Genomic DNA, 18,958 nt, shown 5'->3' with positions numbered 1-18,958 from the left:
ACATGTAATATATTCACTGATCATGTACTCTACCTTGGCAAATAAATGTGCAGTTTAGGAATGAATGTCTTTGAGATGATTTTTCAGTCATATCCAATACCAGGAGTATCAAATTCCAGTTTTTGAATGACGCTGTGTCTGCATGTATGTATTACAATTATACACTTCAACAGTGTTTACCAATCTTGGTCCTGAGACATCAATGGTTACACATTGTAACTAATAGACTAGAAACAGAATTTAACTAGTTAATTCATATATACAGAAATATCATGTTAAAAAACAGAACACTACACTTCCTATGCATCATGTAAATACTCCAACACCGGTTCATCTCAACATCTAATGCCCTTCATCTGCATTGATCTGATAAACACAGGATAGGTGGAGTATTTCATCACATTACACTTCATTTCAACCAGTAGAGAATGTGAAACGCTTTATTGAAAAGCTCATTATCCAAGTGTTATAAATACAAGTTCAATCTGTACTTCAATGCACATCTGTTGTGCATTATAAAAACAGAGGAAGAAAGAGGAGGTGAGAAAGAGGTGTAAAAGACAGAAAGGGAAAGAGGTAAGCACATAGGAGCAGGGAAGGCAGCACATGATTAATGAATCACAGTGCTACATAAATATTCTCTCAGTTCATCACAATTACATAGCAGTGTCTCTAGTCGGCCCACAGGTTATCTTAAAAGCAGGTGAGGTGGCGATGATGGGACTGGGGGTTGGCATCCTCTCACATCAAAACATATCTGCAGACGAGAGACAGATGGAGAGAGAGACCATGTTTAAGCCTTGTGTTTTTATTTATATTCTAACATTGTTAGTCATCAATCAGGAGGTGAAATGCAAAACTGACCTGGGATCATTAACTCTGGGACTACTGCATCTCTTTAATAATACTTCCTGTATAATATAAACTGACCTGGGATCATTAACTCTGGGACTACTGCATCTATCTGTATTTCAATGTAAAGCATCTCTTTAATAATACTTTCTGTATAATATAAACTGACCTGGGATCATTAACTCTGGGACTACTGCATCTCTCTGTATTTCAATGTAAAGCATCTCTTTAATAATACTTCCTGTATAATATAAACTGACCTGGGATCATTAACTCTGGGACTACTGCATCTCTCTGTATTTCAATGTAAAGCATCTCTTTAATAATACTTCCTGTTGACCTGACCAAGTGACCTCTCACCTCTGATCATGCTGTGCCCTCTATGTAGCCAGTTCAGATGCAGGAGGGGTTCACCGACACAGCTGATATAACCTAGAGGACTTAGGGAGAAGGGGAGAGAGGGATGAAGTGAAGGAGAGAGACTGTTATTGAGAAAATAAGGTAGTTAAAGCGACAGTGTTCAACAGGAATCTGTGTGTGGCCTCACCTGGTGTCCACACCACACTAAGTGGCTGCAGAGTACTTTATGCTGAAAAACATGAACGGACACACAAGGACAAACAATATAGCGTAGTTATAGAAAAAATGAATTGTCTTACTATTCTCCATGGTTGGCCCTCTTGCCTATTCGTTGAAGGTGGAAGGAGCCACAGTTATACACCTGAGCCTGCTTACTGCACAACACAATCCATCAATCAGATTGTTACATGAGTGTGTAGGTGTGGGTTATAGGGTGTCTAATTGTTCTACATTTTTTCAATATGGGTGATTTAAAACAGCCTGTTTTGTTTTGGCACAGACATCACACCCTTACCTAAACAGCACCCTCACCTGAGAAGTAGAAATCAAAGGGAGAGAAACTATGAATTGAATAACTGCAGTTGACATAGCTAAGTAAATGGAAGAATACTCCTATTGCAATGTGGATGGCTCTTAAAAGAGCCTTTGGTTGTGCATAGTGTAGTCTATGGTGTTGCTAGGGAACAGCAACCTCTTTGAAGAGCCTTTGGTTGTGCATAGTGTAGTCTATGGTGTTGCCAGGGAACAGCACCCTCTTAAAAGAGCCTTTGGTTGAGCATAGTGTAGTCTATGGTGTTGCCAGGGAACAGCACCCTCTTAAAAGAGCCTTTGGTTGTGCATAGTGTAGTCTATGGTGTTGCTAGGGAACAGCAACCTCTTTGAAGAGACTTTGGTTGTGCATAGTGTAGTCTATGGTGTTGCCAGGGAACAGCACCCTCTTTGAAGAAGTAGGAGGTGAAGATCTCCTGCACACGGATTGCCTCTCTTGCTGCGTTGTTGGACCCCATCCTTGAAACATCCTGCAGAGCAGTAGACTTCTCCTCTGGGACACGGCGGCCAGCTGCAGATCCCCTCCTGGTCCTCGTGTCCATCCTCATGAAGTTACGCAGGACACAGGTAGCCTTCACACACCTGAATTCCTCCAGGAGGCAGTCCCAGATGACCCTGGTCACCCAACCTTGCAGTGCCCTACACGGTAACTGTAGGCAATCGTTTTGAAGGAATCTCCAGTTACAAGGTATCTGTAGGAATATGGAAGACAATGTCATTATTAGACTGTTACATCACCAGGTCATTGTGGATTACTAAAGTATAATATCCCTGATAACAAATCATGATAACATTGGATTGATAGATGCATGGGCACACATATGTACATGTGTAGCATGTGACAATAACAGGATCATATCAAGGATGACATCACAAATGAATACATAAATACCACTTGAAGCTTGATGATGAGTTGATCATTTGAATCAGCTGTGCAGTGCTGAGGCAAAAACAACAATGTGCCTCTTTGAGTCCCCAGGACTGAGAACCACTGCTCTTCATTGGGACCTCTTCATATGTAGACTGGCTTTCATAGCGCTCTTTATCTGAGGACAGAAAACCTCACAAGAAACACACTTCATTATAGTCAAATTACACCACACTGAATATTATGTTACTATTATCTCCGTCCTCACTTCTAGGGACAGGAACTACACAAAAGTACCTGCCCTATCCAGAATAGCCTCCTCTCTCACTGACAGTTGGGGCTGCTATCCTTTCACCCTCCTCCATGGCTGTTAGCTAGCTACCTACAAATGCATTTGGAGTTTGTTTTTTTACAGTGATAAATACATCAAGATAGCTAGCTAATATGAAGTTAGACAGCTGATGATAATTAATTCACTTAGCTATCTATCTATACAGACTGGTTACCTATTTAGATGTGATATGAAAGTATTGTGTGAAATTATTTTGATGTTAAAGTATTTTAAATTATTTTGATGTGATATGAAAGTATTGTGTGAAATAATTGTTATGTGATATGAAAGTATTATGTGAAATTATTTTGAGGAGTAACGGGGCAGAGAATCAGGGGTAGAAACAATAACAAAGCGTACTCCCTGCCCGTTGAGAATCAATTCACATTTAGATGGAATATTTGACTATTTTAGCTGCCAGAGCCAGTCTACCTCTGAAAATAACATACAGTCATTGGACCTTGAGGAGTAACGGGGGCAGCAATCAGCAGTAGAAACAATAACAAAGCGTACTCCCTGCCCGTTTCAGTAAAAAGCTGAGGGATGGTGCTGGAGAAATGCAACGATCCATGATATCTACATTCTAGTTTTAACCATGTTTTTAGGATATACAGTGTTTGTTTATATTTACTGATAAACATTGGAGTCAAAAAAGCTCATATTTTGGGTTCTGATGGGGTACAACAGTTGAACTAAGCTCATGAGGCATTTATAAGTGAATTCTTAAAGAAACAGATGGGTACATATCATTAATGTATAAGTCCCAAAATGGATGTAACAACTGCTGATTGCCCCTTTAAGACTACATATTGGGCTAATCTAATAGGAGATATTGAGGACTACAGTATTTCAGGCATTGTCATTGGATGCATTTGATCAATTGTTAACGTTTTGTTGATGGTCCACTCTTGATGTTCTACACGTTACAGTGTAGCTTCAGCCATTCCTACAGAACAACATTAAAGTGTAGAACCCCTTTACTGCATATTGGTTCAACGACTGCAGAGACGGTACTTACTGGTGTTAAACAGATCTCCAACCTCCTCTTCTTCCTCCTTCTCCTCTTTCAATGTGACAGTCATCTCCCCCGCCTCCTCTTTCACTCCAAAAACTGCTCTCTCCTCTTTCTCTTCCTCCTCTTCTTTTATTGTAACATCCTCCTCCTCTTTCACTCTGAACGCGTCTTCCTCTTCTTTCACTGTAACGTCTTTCTCTTCTTCTTTCACGGTAACAGTCTCTACTTGTTTTTGTATTGTAACATCTTTCTCTTCCTCTTTAACGAGAGCTTCTTTCTCCATCCAGCAGACCTCTTCTTTAGTAGGAGGAGAGTAGCTTAGTGAACTCATGGTCGGAGATGTTAGCTAGCTAGCATTAGCGACTAGCTTAGTTCTAAGCTAACTTAGCAAACCAGCTAGCTGACAAACAACGTGAATATATAATTAAATGGGCTAACAAGTACATACGACAGAAGTGTGTTTAATACACAGCGACTAATATACACCAAAACAGTGTAAAGCGGGTGAATGTTGTAGCTATGTTTGATAGAAAGCTACGGAGGTGTCTGACTAGCTGTTGTTGTTGAAGGAGCGTCCCGTCCACTAGATTATACGTCACACTGGCAGCGTCGCCTGAACCTAAAAGACGCACATCGCCATCTGCTGACTGGAGTGGGTAACGCAGTTGAGGAACCAAACGTTTATTTTTCATTTATTTCATAAAAGTTTAATATTATATAAAGTCGTTCAAAGAGAAGCATGTGTTGATTGATTCGTGTTTAATGAGTGAGAGTTTAAAACAAACTTTACACCCACTACATATTTTCATTGAACCATACTTCTGACATGGATCATTTTGACCCCAGAGGCATATCTTTGATCATAGCCCAAATGTGGGTTATTCAATTCCTCCAATTTTTCATGACTTTGTCAATCAACTTGTTCTTATTAAATCTAAATCATGGTTTAGTGTTTCTGTATCAATATGGACTTTTAACAAATTCAAATCCTTTGGAGTCATTTTGACCCCAGACAAAAGCACCTTTGATAAATAGGACGTTTATTGAAAATCGAAATCAAATCACATTTTATTGGTCACATACACGTGTTTAGCAGATGTTATTGCAGGTGTAGTGAAATGCTTGTGGTTCTAGCTCCGACAGTGCAGTAATATCTAACAAGTAATATCTAACAATTTCACAACCCAATACACACAAATCTAAGTATTTGAATCTAGGTTTCTCTGTAGACATGATCCATCCCAACCAGAGGGTGGAGGGGCACCTGTATCAGTGGTTTTGACCAGATAGACACCTGCAGACACACAGTATAGTGCCTCCCATGTACTCTCCTAAGATTGGACTTTTCTATACCACGTATCACGTGACTGTGTACAAAACTGCCAATGGTAGAAAAATCTGCCAGTGGTAGAAAACTCTGCCAGTGTTATACAGTGCATTCATTAAGTATTCAGACCCCTTCAGTTTTTCCAGATTTTGTTACATTACAGCCTTATTCTAAAATTGAATAATTATTCCCCTCATCAATCTACACACACTACCCCATAATGACAACCCCAAAACAGGTTTTTAGACATTTTTGCAAATGTATTTAAGTATTCAGACCCTTTGCTATGAGACTCGAAGAAGTTTGGAACCACCAAGACTCTTCCTAGTGCTGGCCGCCTGGCCAAACTGAGAAATGGGGGTAGAAGGGCCTTGGTCAGGGAGGTAAAAGAGAACCCGATGTTCACTCTGACAGAGCTCCAGAGTTCCTCTGTGGAGATTGTAGAACCTTCCAGAAGAACAACTATCTCTGCAGCACTCCACCAATCAGGCCTTTATGTAGCAATTATTAAATTGTCAACATTTATTTCAATGGACAATTCTGTGAACGGTGTCATGAAAGATGTATGGCTTGAGATGACATGCAGGAGCTTGCAGGGATTTGTAGTCTTGCATATCGTCTACTTTGATGCTAATTAGCATTTTCGAATCCGAGAGAAAAGAGAGACAAATATATTGATACAAGTATTTGTATTTATTATGGATCCCCATTAGTTCCTGCCAAGGCAGCAGCTACTCTTCCTGGGGTTTATTATGGATCTCCATTAGTTCCTGCCAAGGCAGCAGCTACTCTTCCTGGGGTTTATTATGGATCTCCATTAGTTCCTGCCAAGGCAGCAGCTACTCTTCCTGGGGTTTATTATGGATCTCCATTAGTTCCTGCCAAGGCAGCAGATACTCTTCCTGGGGTTTATTATGGATCTCCATTAGTTCCTGCCAAGTAAGGTCAGGGAGAGTGCCAGCCTGCCTGAACTGCCCCTGAATTAACAGGTATAAATGATTGGTTATGAATTAACAGGTATAAATGATTGGTTATGAATTAACAGGTATAAATGATGGGTTATGAACTAACAGGTATACATGATGGGTTATGAATTAACAGGTATAAATGATGGGTTATGAATTAACAGGTATAAATGATGGGTTATGAACTAACAGGTATAAATGATGGGTTATGAACTAACAGGTATAAATGATGGGTTATGAATTAACAGGTATAAATGATGGGTTAACAGGTATAAATGATGGGTAATGAACTAACACATCCCCTCCAGGCATTTCAATACATTCAGGATTTCTTATAGTGAGCATAACATGACAATACATGACATCTAAATAGCTGAATAGGATTATGGACTAACAGTCTAACAGTTTGTAGGGCACAACTCATGTTATTCTGGTTAAACAGTGAGAGACTAGTTGATTAAGGAGTGGGGATTTTTTGACAATTAGGAAATAATATGTCATGTTTAACTCATACCTCAGCCAGCATTGTGAATGGTTAGGAAATAATATGTCATGTTTAACTCGTACCTCAGCCAGCATTGTGAATGGTTAGGAAATAATATGTCATGTTTTACTCGTACCTCAGCCAGCATTGTGAATGGTGTCTGAGGCGGTGACAGACCAGGACAGTAAATCTAATACTTAGGCGTTTTTAGTCATGCATGAAAGGTCTGTGTTGGTTCTGTGGTTATAAGTAACATATCTGGCCATGCTGGCAGGGTCTGTATCAAACCCAATATCCACCTGGTACACTGGCAGGGTCTGAATAAAACCCAATGTCCACCTGGTACACTGGCAGGGTCTGAATCAAACCCAATGTCCACCTGGTACACTGGCAGGGTCTGAATAAAACCCAATGTCCACCTGGTACACCGGCAGGGTCTGAATCAAACCCAATGTCCACCTGGTACAATGACAGTATAAGTGGTTATAAGTTACATTTCTGGCCATGCTGGCAGGGTCTGAATCAAACCCAATGTCCACCTGGTACAATGACAGTATAAGTGGTTATAAGTTACATTTCTGGCCATGCTGGCAGGGTCTGAATCAAACCCAATGTCCAAAAAAGTGGGATTGATCTGTTTGAGCCAATTGTTTCAGTTTTCAGTAGTTGAATCCTTTGACGTATTATTGTTGATTTCAACATTTTTCATTTTCAACAAATGCACTGGGTTGGTTGTAAAGTGATACTAAACGTACATACCAGCACTATTTTCACATAGTGGAAGATATACTGAATTCATACTGTTTTTCATACTAAGATGGACCAAGATATGTGTTGCTTTTGCACATATTTTGTTAATTGGTTTTGCAAGAGTCTGATTGGTCGGTCATTGGGTTCATTTGTTTCGCAATATGTTCAAATCAAATCAAGCTTTATTTATTTCAGACATGGATGCAACACAATGGCGTCACAGGAAAAAATGTATAAAAAAACAATGAAAATAAACTGAAATATTTACTACACAACAAACATAAGAGGATAAAAACAGAAGAATAACAACTGAAAAACCAATGAGCACTCTAAGGATTGGTCAGTCATTGGGTTAATTTGTTTTGCAATATGTTCAAATCAAATCAAGCTTTATTTACACAGTACATTTCAGACCTGGATTCAACACAATGGCTTCACAGGAGAAAAAAAAAATGAAAATAAACAGAAATATTTAGTACACAAAAATAAGAGGATAAAAAACAGAAGTTTACCAACTAAAATTCTAATGAGCATCCTAATTTATAATTAATATAGGAGGGACTCGGAAAGACACTATGGCGGTGTCCACTGAAAGTTGACTAATAACAACAACTGGGACCTAAAAGACACCCACCATAAGACCCACTAAATCTGCCCAAGAAGAGGCAAACAAAATTAAAACCCACAACAAACTTAAAAGACAGGAAGCAAACCAAAAAGGTGGAGCAACTAAAGGTGTTGACTCTCCACATCTATCAAGACAACTGGAGCACTGGGCCAGACACTCTTAAATAGAACCTGGACCAGCTCAGGTGAAACACCTTCCCACTAACGAGATGGACAAGCCAGCACAGGTGTAACACATACAGACTAACGAGGTGACACGAATCGGTGCGTCCTTATTGCTAACGAGCTATACGTGCTAAAGACCAACCTCAAAACATAAATGGAAAAACCAAAGCCTGTAACACCTTCCCCCTTAAGACAACAAATAAAACCTATAATTTTTGTTGGACAAGTTTGCTCACCCCCAACAGAAAACTTCCATTTCACATAATCAACTACAATGCTTCTACAATATAAACATAGTGTCTACTGGCTGTCAACAATTAAAATCAAGAAAAAACACGTATTTCTAAATAATAATATACAATCCTATTATTTTTTTCTCCTTTTTCTTTCAATAGAATCCTAAAACTCTAAAACTAGAACTCTCATCTTCCTAAAACTCACCATGTTCTAGAACTCTCGTCTTCCTAAAACTCATTATGTTCTAGAACTCTCATCTTCCTAAAACTCACCAGCTTCTAGAACTCTTGTCCCCTTGGAACGAGCCCAAACAAAACTCATCTCCAATACAGAAAAACCGTGCAGTCAAAATAAATTGTGATCCATGGCAACGCAACGGCTAAACGCAAAACTATGACTGCCCACCCTTGAAACAATCAGCAACCAAGTTGTCCTTAACACGGACATGTCTGGTTTCAAGAGGAAACTCCTGCAATATCCGTAGTAACTTTCCACCTCACTGTGGAGCTTCTCTCTCTTCTCAGGGTTCACTAGATAGGCATGTTGTTGGATCGGGACCCAGTCCCCAATGTCATGCTCTAGTAAATTTGGTTTGGCACATCTGAGAATTAAACCTGCTATTCTAAAAGAAGGGCAACAATGTCAATATAATTATACCCGTAAATTGTCAGTTGATTGCATAAATAATTATGACTACTAAAAGTTACATGAATTGTAAATATGAATGATCAAAACCAAATAGACACCCCTTTGTTAATATGTATTGTCAATAATTAACTTAATGGTAAGGCATGGTATAATAATAAAATATATACATTTTATTTTGATTGCATAGTCTTATTTTCAACAACTTTTCAATTACATTGTGCTAGGTGGGATAGCCTCAATGTCAAAACACAGTATTAACGTGTCCAAATCAATAACCAATATGCAGAAACAGTTTGGGATAAATTGAAAACCTAAACATAACATGTGCTATTTACACAAACATCTGCCACAATAATCATATTTCCAGAAACGCTGTTTTGACAAGTAGCAATAAATCACTGATATCAATTAGGGGGGAAATCAGGTTGTACGTGCTGTTGGAATGCATTTAAATGTAGGGGTCGCTAAACAAAGGAACGCAACACTTATTTGTCATAACTAATTAATTTCATGCTAAAATCATTTGTGCGACAGGAAGGAGATGAGGTTGCACTTCCTGTTAAAACTAACAGCTCAAAAACCACACGGAATCTGGGGATAATGTGTACTTACTAAATCACATAAATAGTACTCTTCCAATTCAGAGCGTGGATTTTCCCCCTGAGGCTAATATCCATATCATGTTGAAATCAATAGAACAGGGGACAAACATTTAGGGTTCTACATCGTGACATCATTAAAATACTCCTACTACAATGTTAAAACATTCTACATTGTGACATCATTAGAATACTCCTACTACAATGTTAAAACATTCTACATTGTGACATCATTAGAATACTCCTACTACAACATTCTACATTGTGACATCATTTAATTGATATCATGAAACAACTCCTTCATGTATTTTCTGATGATTAGTCAGAGATCTTTTATCAGATTATCTCTGGTCACAGCTATACATTGGCTCTCCTGTGTGTGTTCTCTGGTGCACTGTCAGAGAGCTAGATGCAGCAAAACTCTTCCCACATTGATCACAGCTATAAGGTTTATCTCCTGTGTGTATTCTCTGGTGCACTGTCAGATAGCCAGAAGTAGCAAAACTCTTCCCACATTGATCACAGCTATAAGGTTTCTCTCCTGTGTGTGTTCTCTGGTGCACTGTCAGTTGGCCAGATTGACAAAAACTATTCCCACATTGATCACAGCTATAAGGTTTCTCTCCTGTGTGTGTTCTCTGGTGTAAAGTCAGAGAGACAGATGTAGTAAAACTCTTCCCACATTGATCACAGCTATAAGGTTTCTCTCCTGTGTGTGTTCTCTGGTGTAAAGTCAGAGAGCCAGATGTAGTAAAACTCTTCCCACATTGATCACATGTATAAGGTTTCTCTCCTGTGTGTGTTCTCTGGTGTAAAGTCAGAGAGCCAGATTTAGTAAACCTCTTCCCACATTGATCACAGCTATATGGTTTCTCTCCAGTGTGTGTTCTCCGGTGCACTGTCAGATCACTAGATGCAGCAAAACTCATCCCACATTGATAACAGCTATAAGGTTTATCTCCTGTGTGTGTTCTCTGGTGCACTGTCCGATAGCCAGAAGTAGAAAAACTCTTCCCACATTGATCACAGCTATAAGGTTTCTCTCCTGTGTGGATTCTCTGATGAATTTTAATGCCTGATGAGGAGGTGAATCTCTTCCCACAGTCAGAGCAGGAGTGAGATTTCTTCCCTGTGGGTCTCCACTGGTGTTTCTTGAGGTGTTCTGATGTGGAGAGACTCTTCTCTGCCTCTTCAGCATCATGGTGTTGTTGAGTCTCCCCAGAGGATCCACCATAGTCCCGTCTCTCTCCTGTGTGAACAACAAAGTCAGATGATTAAAGGTCCACAACAGTGGAAATCCACTGTAAAAGGTGATGCCAACAGCGTAGCCATGATGCTGTACAACAATTGATGTCTGTAATGAATGTTAAAATTATTTGACAATTGTCTTAAAATGAGCAAGAATATTCATATTTTAGTATTAACATCGATGATTGTAGGCTAGAAATAAGTTATTCATGTTGTTGAAACTGTAAGCAGTGTGCCAGACGACTTTTGGTCTCCAATATAAGCCCCTTTCTGTGTTTCCTAAAATTGCAGAACAAGGGCGATGCACATGCAATTTGGTTGTAGAAACTCCTCCCTACTAATAAGGAAACCGATAGTTATGGATGTACTATATCTGATTAGAGCAAAAATGGTGAGCAAAGATTTTAGTTTTTCACAGTGTATTCTGAATGTGAATGGGTGAAAACTCAGGGGAGTAACCTCCATTTCCAGGTTGCTTATGAGTGCATTTCACACTACTTTGGATTATAATTGTAAGGCTCGTTTGAATGTCCTGTGTAATATAATGTTTGCTACAGTATTAAGAAATATGTTTAATTATTGAAGAATCGCGTTAATGACAGTAACTATTTGGGTGTTGTCAATAAAGTAGATTTTTTAAATGTATTTTTAATTAAATTTTTCCCCCACCTTTATTTAACCAGGTGTCCAGTTGAGAACAAGTTCTCATTCACAACTGCGACCTGACCAAGATAAAGCAAAGCAGTGCGACAAAAAAACAACACAGAGTTACACGTGGGATAAACAAAAGTACAGTCAATAACACAATATAAAAATCTATATACAGTGTGATGGAGTAAGGAGGTAAGGCAATAAACAGGCCATGCTATGGGTGGGTGTTGCTATGGTGACCAGTGAGCTGAGTTAAGGCGGAGCTTTACCTAGCAAAGACTTATAGATGACCTGGAGCCAGTGGGTTTAGCGATGAATATGTAGCGAGGACCAGCCAACGAGAGCATACAGGTCGCAGCGGTGGGTGGTATATGGGGCTTTGGTGACAAAACGGATGGCACTGTGATAGACTGCATCCAGTTTGCTGAGTAGAGTGTTGGAGGCTATTTTGTAAATTACATCACTGAAGTAAAGTATCGGCAGGATAGTCAGTTTTACGAGGGTATGTTTGGCAGCGTGAGTGTAGGAGGCTTTGTTGCGAAATAGGAAGCCGTTTCTAGATTTAATTTGGGATTGGAGATGTTTAACGTGAGTCTGGAAGGAGAGTGTACAGTCTAACCAGACACCTAGGTAATTATAGTTGTCCACATATTCTAAGTCAGAACAGTCCAGAGTAGTGATGCTAGTCGGGGGGATGCTGGCAGCGATCGGTTGAAGAGCATGCATTTAGTTTTACTAGCGTTTAAGAGCAGTTGGAGGCCACGGAAGGAGAGTTGTATGACATTGAAGCTCATTTGGAGGTTTGTTAACACAGTGTCCAAAGAAGGGCCAGATGTATACAGATTTGTGTCGTCTGCGTCGAGGTGGATCAGAGAATCACCCGCAGCAAGAGCGACATCATTGATATATACCGAGAAAAGAGTCGGCCAGAGAATTGAACCCTGTGGTACCCCATAGAGACTGCCAGAGGTCTGGACAACAGGCCCTCCGATTTGACACACTGAACTCTATCTGAGAAGTAGTTGGTGAAGCAGGCGAGGCAGTCATTTGAGAAACCAAGGTTGTTGAGTCTGCCGATAAGAATGTGGTGATTGACAGAGTCGAAAGCCTTGCCTTAACCTTTATCACTAGACACCTCATAGTGAGCTACAGGTAGGAATCAGCAATGAATCCCAATAATGAGACACCTCTGGGCAGGGGTGTCAGCAACATTTAAAAAATATATATACAGTGGGGAGAACAAGTATTTGATACACTGCCGATATTGCAGGTTTTCCTACTTACAAAGCATGTAGAGGTCTGTCATTTTTTATCATAGGTACACTTCAACTGTGAGAGACGGAATCTAAAACAAAAATCCAGAAAATCACGTTGTATGATTAAGTAATTAATTTGCATTTTATTGCATGACATAAGTATTTGATCACCTACCAACCAGTAAGAATTCCGGCTCTCACAGACCTGTTAGTTTTTCTTTAAGAAGCCCTCCTCTTCTCCACCCATTACCTGTATTAACTGCACCTGTTTGAACTCGTTACCTGTACAAAAAGACACCTGTCCACACACTCAATCAAACAGACTCCAACCTCTCCACAATGGCCAGGACCAGAGACTTGTGTAAGGACATCAGTGATAAAATTGTAGACTTGCACAAGGCTGGGATGGGCTACAGGACAATAGGTAAGCAGCTTGGTGAGAAGGCAATAACTGTTGGCGCAATTATTAGAAAATGGAAGAAGTTCAAGATGACGGTCAATCACCCTCTGTCTGGGGCTCCATGCAAGATCTCACCTCGTGGGGCATCAATGATCATGAGGAAGGTGAGGGATCAGCCCAGAACTACACAGCAGGACCTGGTCAATGACCTGAAGAGATCTGGGACCATAGTCACAAAGAAAACCATGGATTAAAATCCTGCAGCGCACGCAAGGTCCCCCTGCTCAAGCCAGCGCATGTCCAGGCCCGTCTGAAGTTTGCCAATGACCATCTGGATGATCCAGAGGAGGAATAGGAGAAGGTCATGCGGTCTGATGACACAAAAATAGAGCTTTTTGGTCTAAACTCCACTCGCCATGTTTGGAGGAAGAAGAAGGATGAGTACAACCCCAAGAACACCATCCCAACCGTGAAGCATGGAGGTGGAAACAAAATTCTTTGGGGGTGCTTTTCTGCAAAGGGGACAGGACGACTGCACCGTATTGAGGGGAGGATGGATGGGGCCATGTATAGCGAGATCTTGGCCGACAACCTCCTTCCCTCAGTAAGAGCATTGAAGATGGGTCGTGGCTGGTTCTTCCTGCATGACAACGACCTGAAACACACAGCCAGGGCAACTAAGGAGTGGCTCCGTAAGAAGCATCTCAAGGTCCTGGAGTGGCCTAGCCAGTCTCCAGACCTGAACCCAATATAAAATCTTTGGAGGGAGCTGAAAGTCCGTATTGCCCAGCGACAGCCCCAAAACCTGAAGGATCTGGAGAAGGTCTGTATGGAGGAGGAGTGGGCCAAAATCCCTGCTGCAGTGTGTGCAAACCTGGACAAGAACTACAGGAAACGTATGATCTCTGTAATTGCAAACAAAGGTTTCTGTACCAAATATTAAGTTCTGCTTTTCTGATGTATCAAATACTTATGTCATGCAATAAAATGCAAATGAATTATTTAAAAATCATACAATGTGATTTTCTGGATTTTTGTAAGTAGGAAAACCTGCAAAATCGCCAGTGTATCAAATACTTCTTCTCCCCACTGTATAGTGTTTTATGATAAACCGTTTTTTACAAATCCGTCAAGACACCAACTTAGACTTTACAGTGAAATGCTTTACTTACAAGCCCTTAACCAGCAGTGCAGTTCAAGAAGAAGAAAACGTTTACCAAGTAGACTAAAATAAAAAGTAATAATAAAAAGTAACAGAATGAAAATAACAATAACGAGGCTTTATACAGGGGGCACCGGTACCGAGTCAGTGTGGAGGCTATATACAGGGGGCACTGGTACTGAGTCAGTGTGGAGGCTATATACAGGGGGCACCGGTACTGAGTCAGTGTGGAGGCTATATACAGGGGGCACCGGTACTGAGTCAGTGTGGAGGCTATATACAGGGGGCACCGGTACCGAGTCAGTGTGGAGGTTATATACAGGGGGCACCGGTACTGAGTCAGTGTGGAGGCTATATACAGGGGGCACCGGTACTGAGTCAGTGTGGAGGTTATATACAGGGGGCACCGGTACTGAGTCAGTGTGGAGGCTATATACAGGGGGCACCGGTACTGAGTCAGTGTGGAGGCTATATACAGGGGGCACCGGTACCGAGTCAGTGTGGAGGTTATATACAGGGGGCACCGGTACTGAGTCAGTGTGGAGGCTATATACAGGGGGCACCGGTACTGAGTCAGTGTGGAGGCTATATACAGGGGGCACCGGTACTGAGTCGGTGTGGAGGCTATATACAGGGGGCACCGGTACTGAGTCAGTGTGGAGGCTATATACAGGGGGCACCGGTACTGAGTCAGTGTGGAGGCTATATACAGGGGGCACCGGTACTGAGTCAGTGTGGAGGCTATATACAGGGGGCACCGGTACTGAGTCAGTGTGGAGGCTATATACAGGGGGCACCGGGACCGAGTCAGTGTGGAGGCTATATATAAGGGGGCACCGGTACAGAGTCAGTGTGCGGGGGTACAGGCTAGTTGAGGTAATCTGTACATGGTGGGGGCGTAGTGACTATGCATAGGTAACAAACAACCAGCGAGTAGCAGCAGTGCACAAAATGGAGGGGGTGTGGGGGGTCAATGTAAATTGTCTGGTGGCGATTTCATGAATTGTTCAGCAGTCTTATGGCTTGGGGGTAGAAGCTGTTGAGGAGGCTTTTGGTCCTAGACTTGGCCCTGCGGTACCACTTGCCGTGCAGTAGCAGAGAAAACAGTTTATAACTTGAGTGACTGGAGTCTCTGACAATTTTGTGGGCTTTCCTCTGACACCGCCTATTATATAGGTCCTGGATGGCAGGAAGCTTGGCCACAGTGATGTACTGGGCTGTTCGCACTACCCTCTGTAGCGCCGAGCAGTTGCCATACCAGGTGGTGATGCAACCGGTCAGGATGCTCTCGATGGTGCAGCTGTAGAACCTTTTGAGGATCTGGGGACCCATGCCAAATCTTTTCAGTCTCCTGAGGGGGAAAAGGTTTTGTTGTGCCCTCTTCATGACTGTCTTGGTATATACCCACGTGGGTGATTGAAAGATGAACTGAGGTCCACACTCCAGTCCAGTTGATGGTGGTAATGCACCTTAAAGTTGGTTTCCAACCACCATATAGTCCAAAGAAAAAGAAGCCTGAAAGAAGGAGAAATGACGAGAAACGAATTTGGTTTACCTTTTGGGGCATCGCGAATGGTTACCTATTTTGATGTGATATGAAAGTATTATTTGAAATTATTTTGATGTGATATTTAAGTATAATGTGAAACTATTTTGATGTGATATTTAAGTATTGTGTGAACTTATGTTGATGTGATTTGAAAGTACAGCGATTTATGTTTCTAGAAACGTATCGCAATTGAGAATCAATTCACATTTAGATGGAATATTTGACCTGCCAGAGCCAGTCTACCTCTGAAAATAACATACAGTCCTTGGACCCTGAGGAGTAACAGGGGCAGCAATCAGCAGTAGAAACAATAACAAAGCGTACTCCCTACCCGTTTCGGTAAAAAGCTGAGGGATGGGGCTGTAGAAATGCAACCATCCATGATATCAACATTATAGTTTTAACCATGTTTAGAGGATATACAGTGTTTGTTTATCTTTACTGACAAACATTGGAGAAAATATAAGCTTATATTTTGGGTTCTGATGGGGTACGACAGTTGAACTAAGCTCATGAGGCATTTATAAGTGATTTCTTCAAGAAACAATGGGTACATATCATTAATGTGTACGTCCCAAAATGGATGTAACAACTGCTGATTGCCCCTTTAAGACGACATATTGGGCTAATCTAATAGGAGATATTGAGGACTACAGTATTTCAGGCATTGTCATTGGATGCATTTGATCAATTGTTAATGTCTTGTTGATGGTCCACTCTTGTTCTACACGTTACAGTGTAGCTTCAGCCATTCCTACAGAACAACATTACAGTGTAGAACCCCTTTACTGCATATTGGTTCAACGACTGCAGAGACGGTACTTACTGGGGTTAAACAGATCTCCAACCTCCTCTTCTTCCTCCAATGTGACAGTAATCTCCCCCTCCTCCTCTTTCACACCAAAAACAGCCTCCTCTTCCTCCTCTTTCACAACAATGTTCAGCCCCAGACCCTCTTTCTCCGTCCAGCAGACTTCCTCTTCTTTAGCAGGAGGGGAGAAGCTTACTGACCTCATGTTCGGGGATGTTAGCTAACTAGCTATCATTAGCGACTAGGCTAGTGCTGACTAAACCAGCCAGCTACTATAGCTGACTAATACAAAATAACGTAATATTCAATTAAATAGGTTAACAAGTTGTTACGACAGAAGTGTGTCTAAAACACAGTAGCTAATATACACCGAAAGCGTATAAATAGCTTGAATCTTTCGGGTATGTTGGCTAGCAAGCTACCGAGGTGGTTGACGAGCTGTTTATGAAGAACCGTCCACTAGATTATACGTCACGCTGGCAGCGACGCCTGAAAGACGCACATCGCCGTCTGCTGACTGGAGTGGAAACGCAGTTGAGGATCATATTTTATTTTCAGACAAAGATTATTTTAAATGGATTTAATTAAATAATACTATTATATTGAGACATACAAAGACAGGAATGTGTTGATCGATTAGTGCGAATAAAAAATGTTTATTGCAGCACATTTAAGGCAGTTTCATTAAGTTATACTACATCTAAATAAGTAGCTAGCTACTGTAGGTCTATACTGCTCCTACATGGTGTAACAATACATCATGTAGATGTATATAATGAACAGACTAGGTCCATACTGCTCCTACATGGTGTAACAATACATCATATAGATGTATATAATGAACAGACTAGGTCTATACTGCTCCTAAATGGTGTAACAATACATCATGTAGATGTATATAATGAACAGACTAGGTCTATACTGCTCCTACATGGTGTAACAATACATCATGTAGATGTACAGTATATCACAAAAGTGAGTACGCCCCTCACATTTTTGTAAATATTTGAGTATATCTTTTCATGTGACAACACTGAAGAAATGACACTTTACTACATTGTAAAGTAGTGAGTGTACAGCTTGTATAACAGTGTACATTTGCTGTCCCCTCAAAATAACTCAACACAGAGCCATTAATGTCTAAACCGCTGGCAACAAAAGTGAGTACACCCCTAAGTGAAAATGTCCAAATTGGGCCCAATTAGCCATTTTCCCTCCCCGGTGTCATGTGACTCTTTAGTGTTACAAGGACTCAGGTGTGAATGGGGAGCAGGTGTGTTAAATTTGGTGTCATCGCTCTCACACTCCCTCATACTGACTGGTCACTGGAAGTTCAACGTGGCACCTCATGGCAAAGAAATCTCTGAGGATCTGAAAAAAAGAATTGTTGATCTACATAAAGATGGCCTGGGCTATAAGAAGATTGCCAAGACCCTGAAACTGAGCTGCAGCACGGTGGCCAAGACCATACAGCGGTTTAACTGGACAGGTTCCACTCAGAACAGGCCTCGCCATGGTCGACCAAAGAAGTTGAGTGCACGTGCTTGGCGTCATATCCAGAGGTTGTCTTTGGGAAATAGACGTATGAGTGCTGCCCGCATTGCTGCAGAGGTTGAAGGGGTGGGGGGTCAGCCTGTCAGTGCTCAGACCATACGCCGTACACTGCATCAAATTGGTCTGCATGGCTGTGGTCCCAGAAGGAAGCCTCTTCTAAAGATGATGCACAAGAAAGCCCGCAAACAGTTTGCTGAAGACAAGCAGACTAAGGACATGGATTACTGGAACCATGTCCTGTGGTCTGATGAGACCAAGATAAAAGTATTTGGTTCAGATGGTGTCAAGCGTGTCTGGCGGCAACCAGGTGAGGAGTACAAAGACAAGTGTGTCTTGCCTACAGTCAAGCATGGTGGTGGGAATGTCATGGTCTGGGGCTGCATGAGTGCTGCCGGCACTGGGGAGCTACAGTTCATTGAGGGAACCATGAATGCCAACATGTACTGTGACATACTGAAGCATAGCATGATCCCCTCCCTTCGGAGACTGGGCCGCAGGGCAGTATTCCAACATGATAACAACCCCAAACACACCTCCAAGACGACCACTG

General features: G+C 41.4%; 1 protein-coding gene and 1 long non-coding RNA gene across 5 annotated transcripts; both read right to left on the bottom strand.

Moving 5' to 3' along the window:
• Window positions 1-426: 426 nt before the first annotated feature.
• LOC129849405 (uncharacterized) lies at window positions 427-4,580 on the bottom strand. Of its 4 annotated transcripts, none has more exons than XR_008758654.1 (5): window positions 3,979-4,580; window positions 2,654-3,011; window positions 1,512-2,453; window positions 1,213-1,292; window positions 427-757 (listed from the first exon to the last, which is right to left on the bottom strand). It is a non-coding gene; the product is annotated as an uncharacterized LOC129849405 (long non-coding RNA). The 4 variants fall into 4 exon arrangements; XR_008758652.1 differs by having other exon boundaries at window positions 2,654-2,822; XR_008758655.1 differs by having other exon boundaries at window positions 1,213-1,284; window positions 2,654-2,822.
• A 3,081-nt stretch (window positions 4,581-7,661) lies between these two features.
• LOC129849404 (zinc finger protein 239-like) lies at window positions 7,662-17,385 on the bottom strand. The gene is made up of 2 exons (XM_055916277.1): window positions 16,870-17,385; window positions 7,662-11,026 (listed from the first exon to the last, which is right to left on the bottom strand). Exons 1-2 carry the CDS (start codon window positions 17,057-17,059, stop codon window positions 10,119-10,121), a joined length of 1,098 nt encoding a protein of 365 aa, XP_055772252.1. The 5' UTR covers window positions 17,060-17,385; the 3' UTR covers window positions 7,662-10,118.
• Window positions 17,386-18,958: the final 1,573 nt, after the last annotated feature.

Source organism: Salvelinus fontinalis, unplaced genomic scaffold (assembly GCF_029448725.1).
Source record: "Salvelinus fontinalis isolate EN_2023a unplaced genomic scaffold, ASM2944872v1 scaffold_1455, whole genome shotgun sequence".
NCBI lineage: Eukaryota > Metazoa > Chordata > Actinopteri > Salmoniformes > Salmonidae > Salvelinus > Salvelinus fontinalis.
The sequence above is the reverse complement of the archived record's forward strand: the minus strand, read 5'-3'. Positions and strand labels throughout refer to the sequence as shown.

Bases quoted from the DNA above. Each gene is read 5' to 3' on its own strand.
- LOC129849404 (XM_055916277.1), bottom strand. From the start codon at position 17,059: ATGAGGTCAGTAAGCTTCTCCCCTCCTGCTAAAGAAGAGGAAGTCTGC. The intron at 11,027-16,869 runs GTAAGTACCGTC...TTGTTCACACAG, and splicing joins TGGAGATCTGTTTAACCCCA to GAGAGAGACGGGACTATGGT.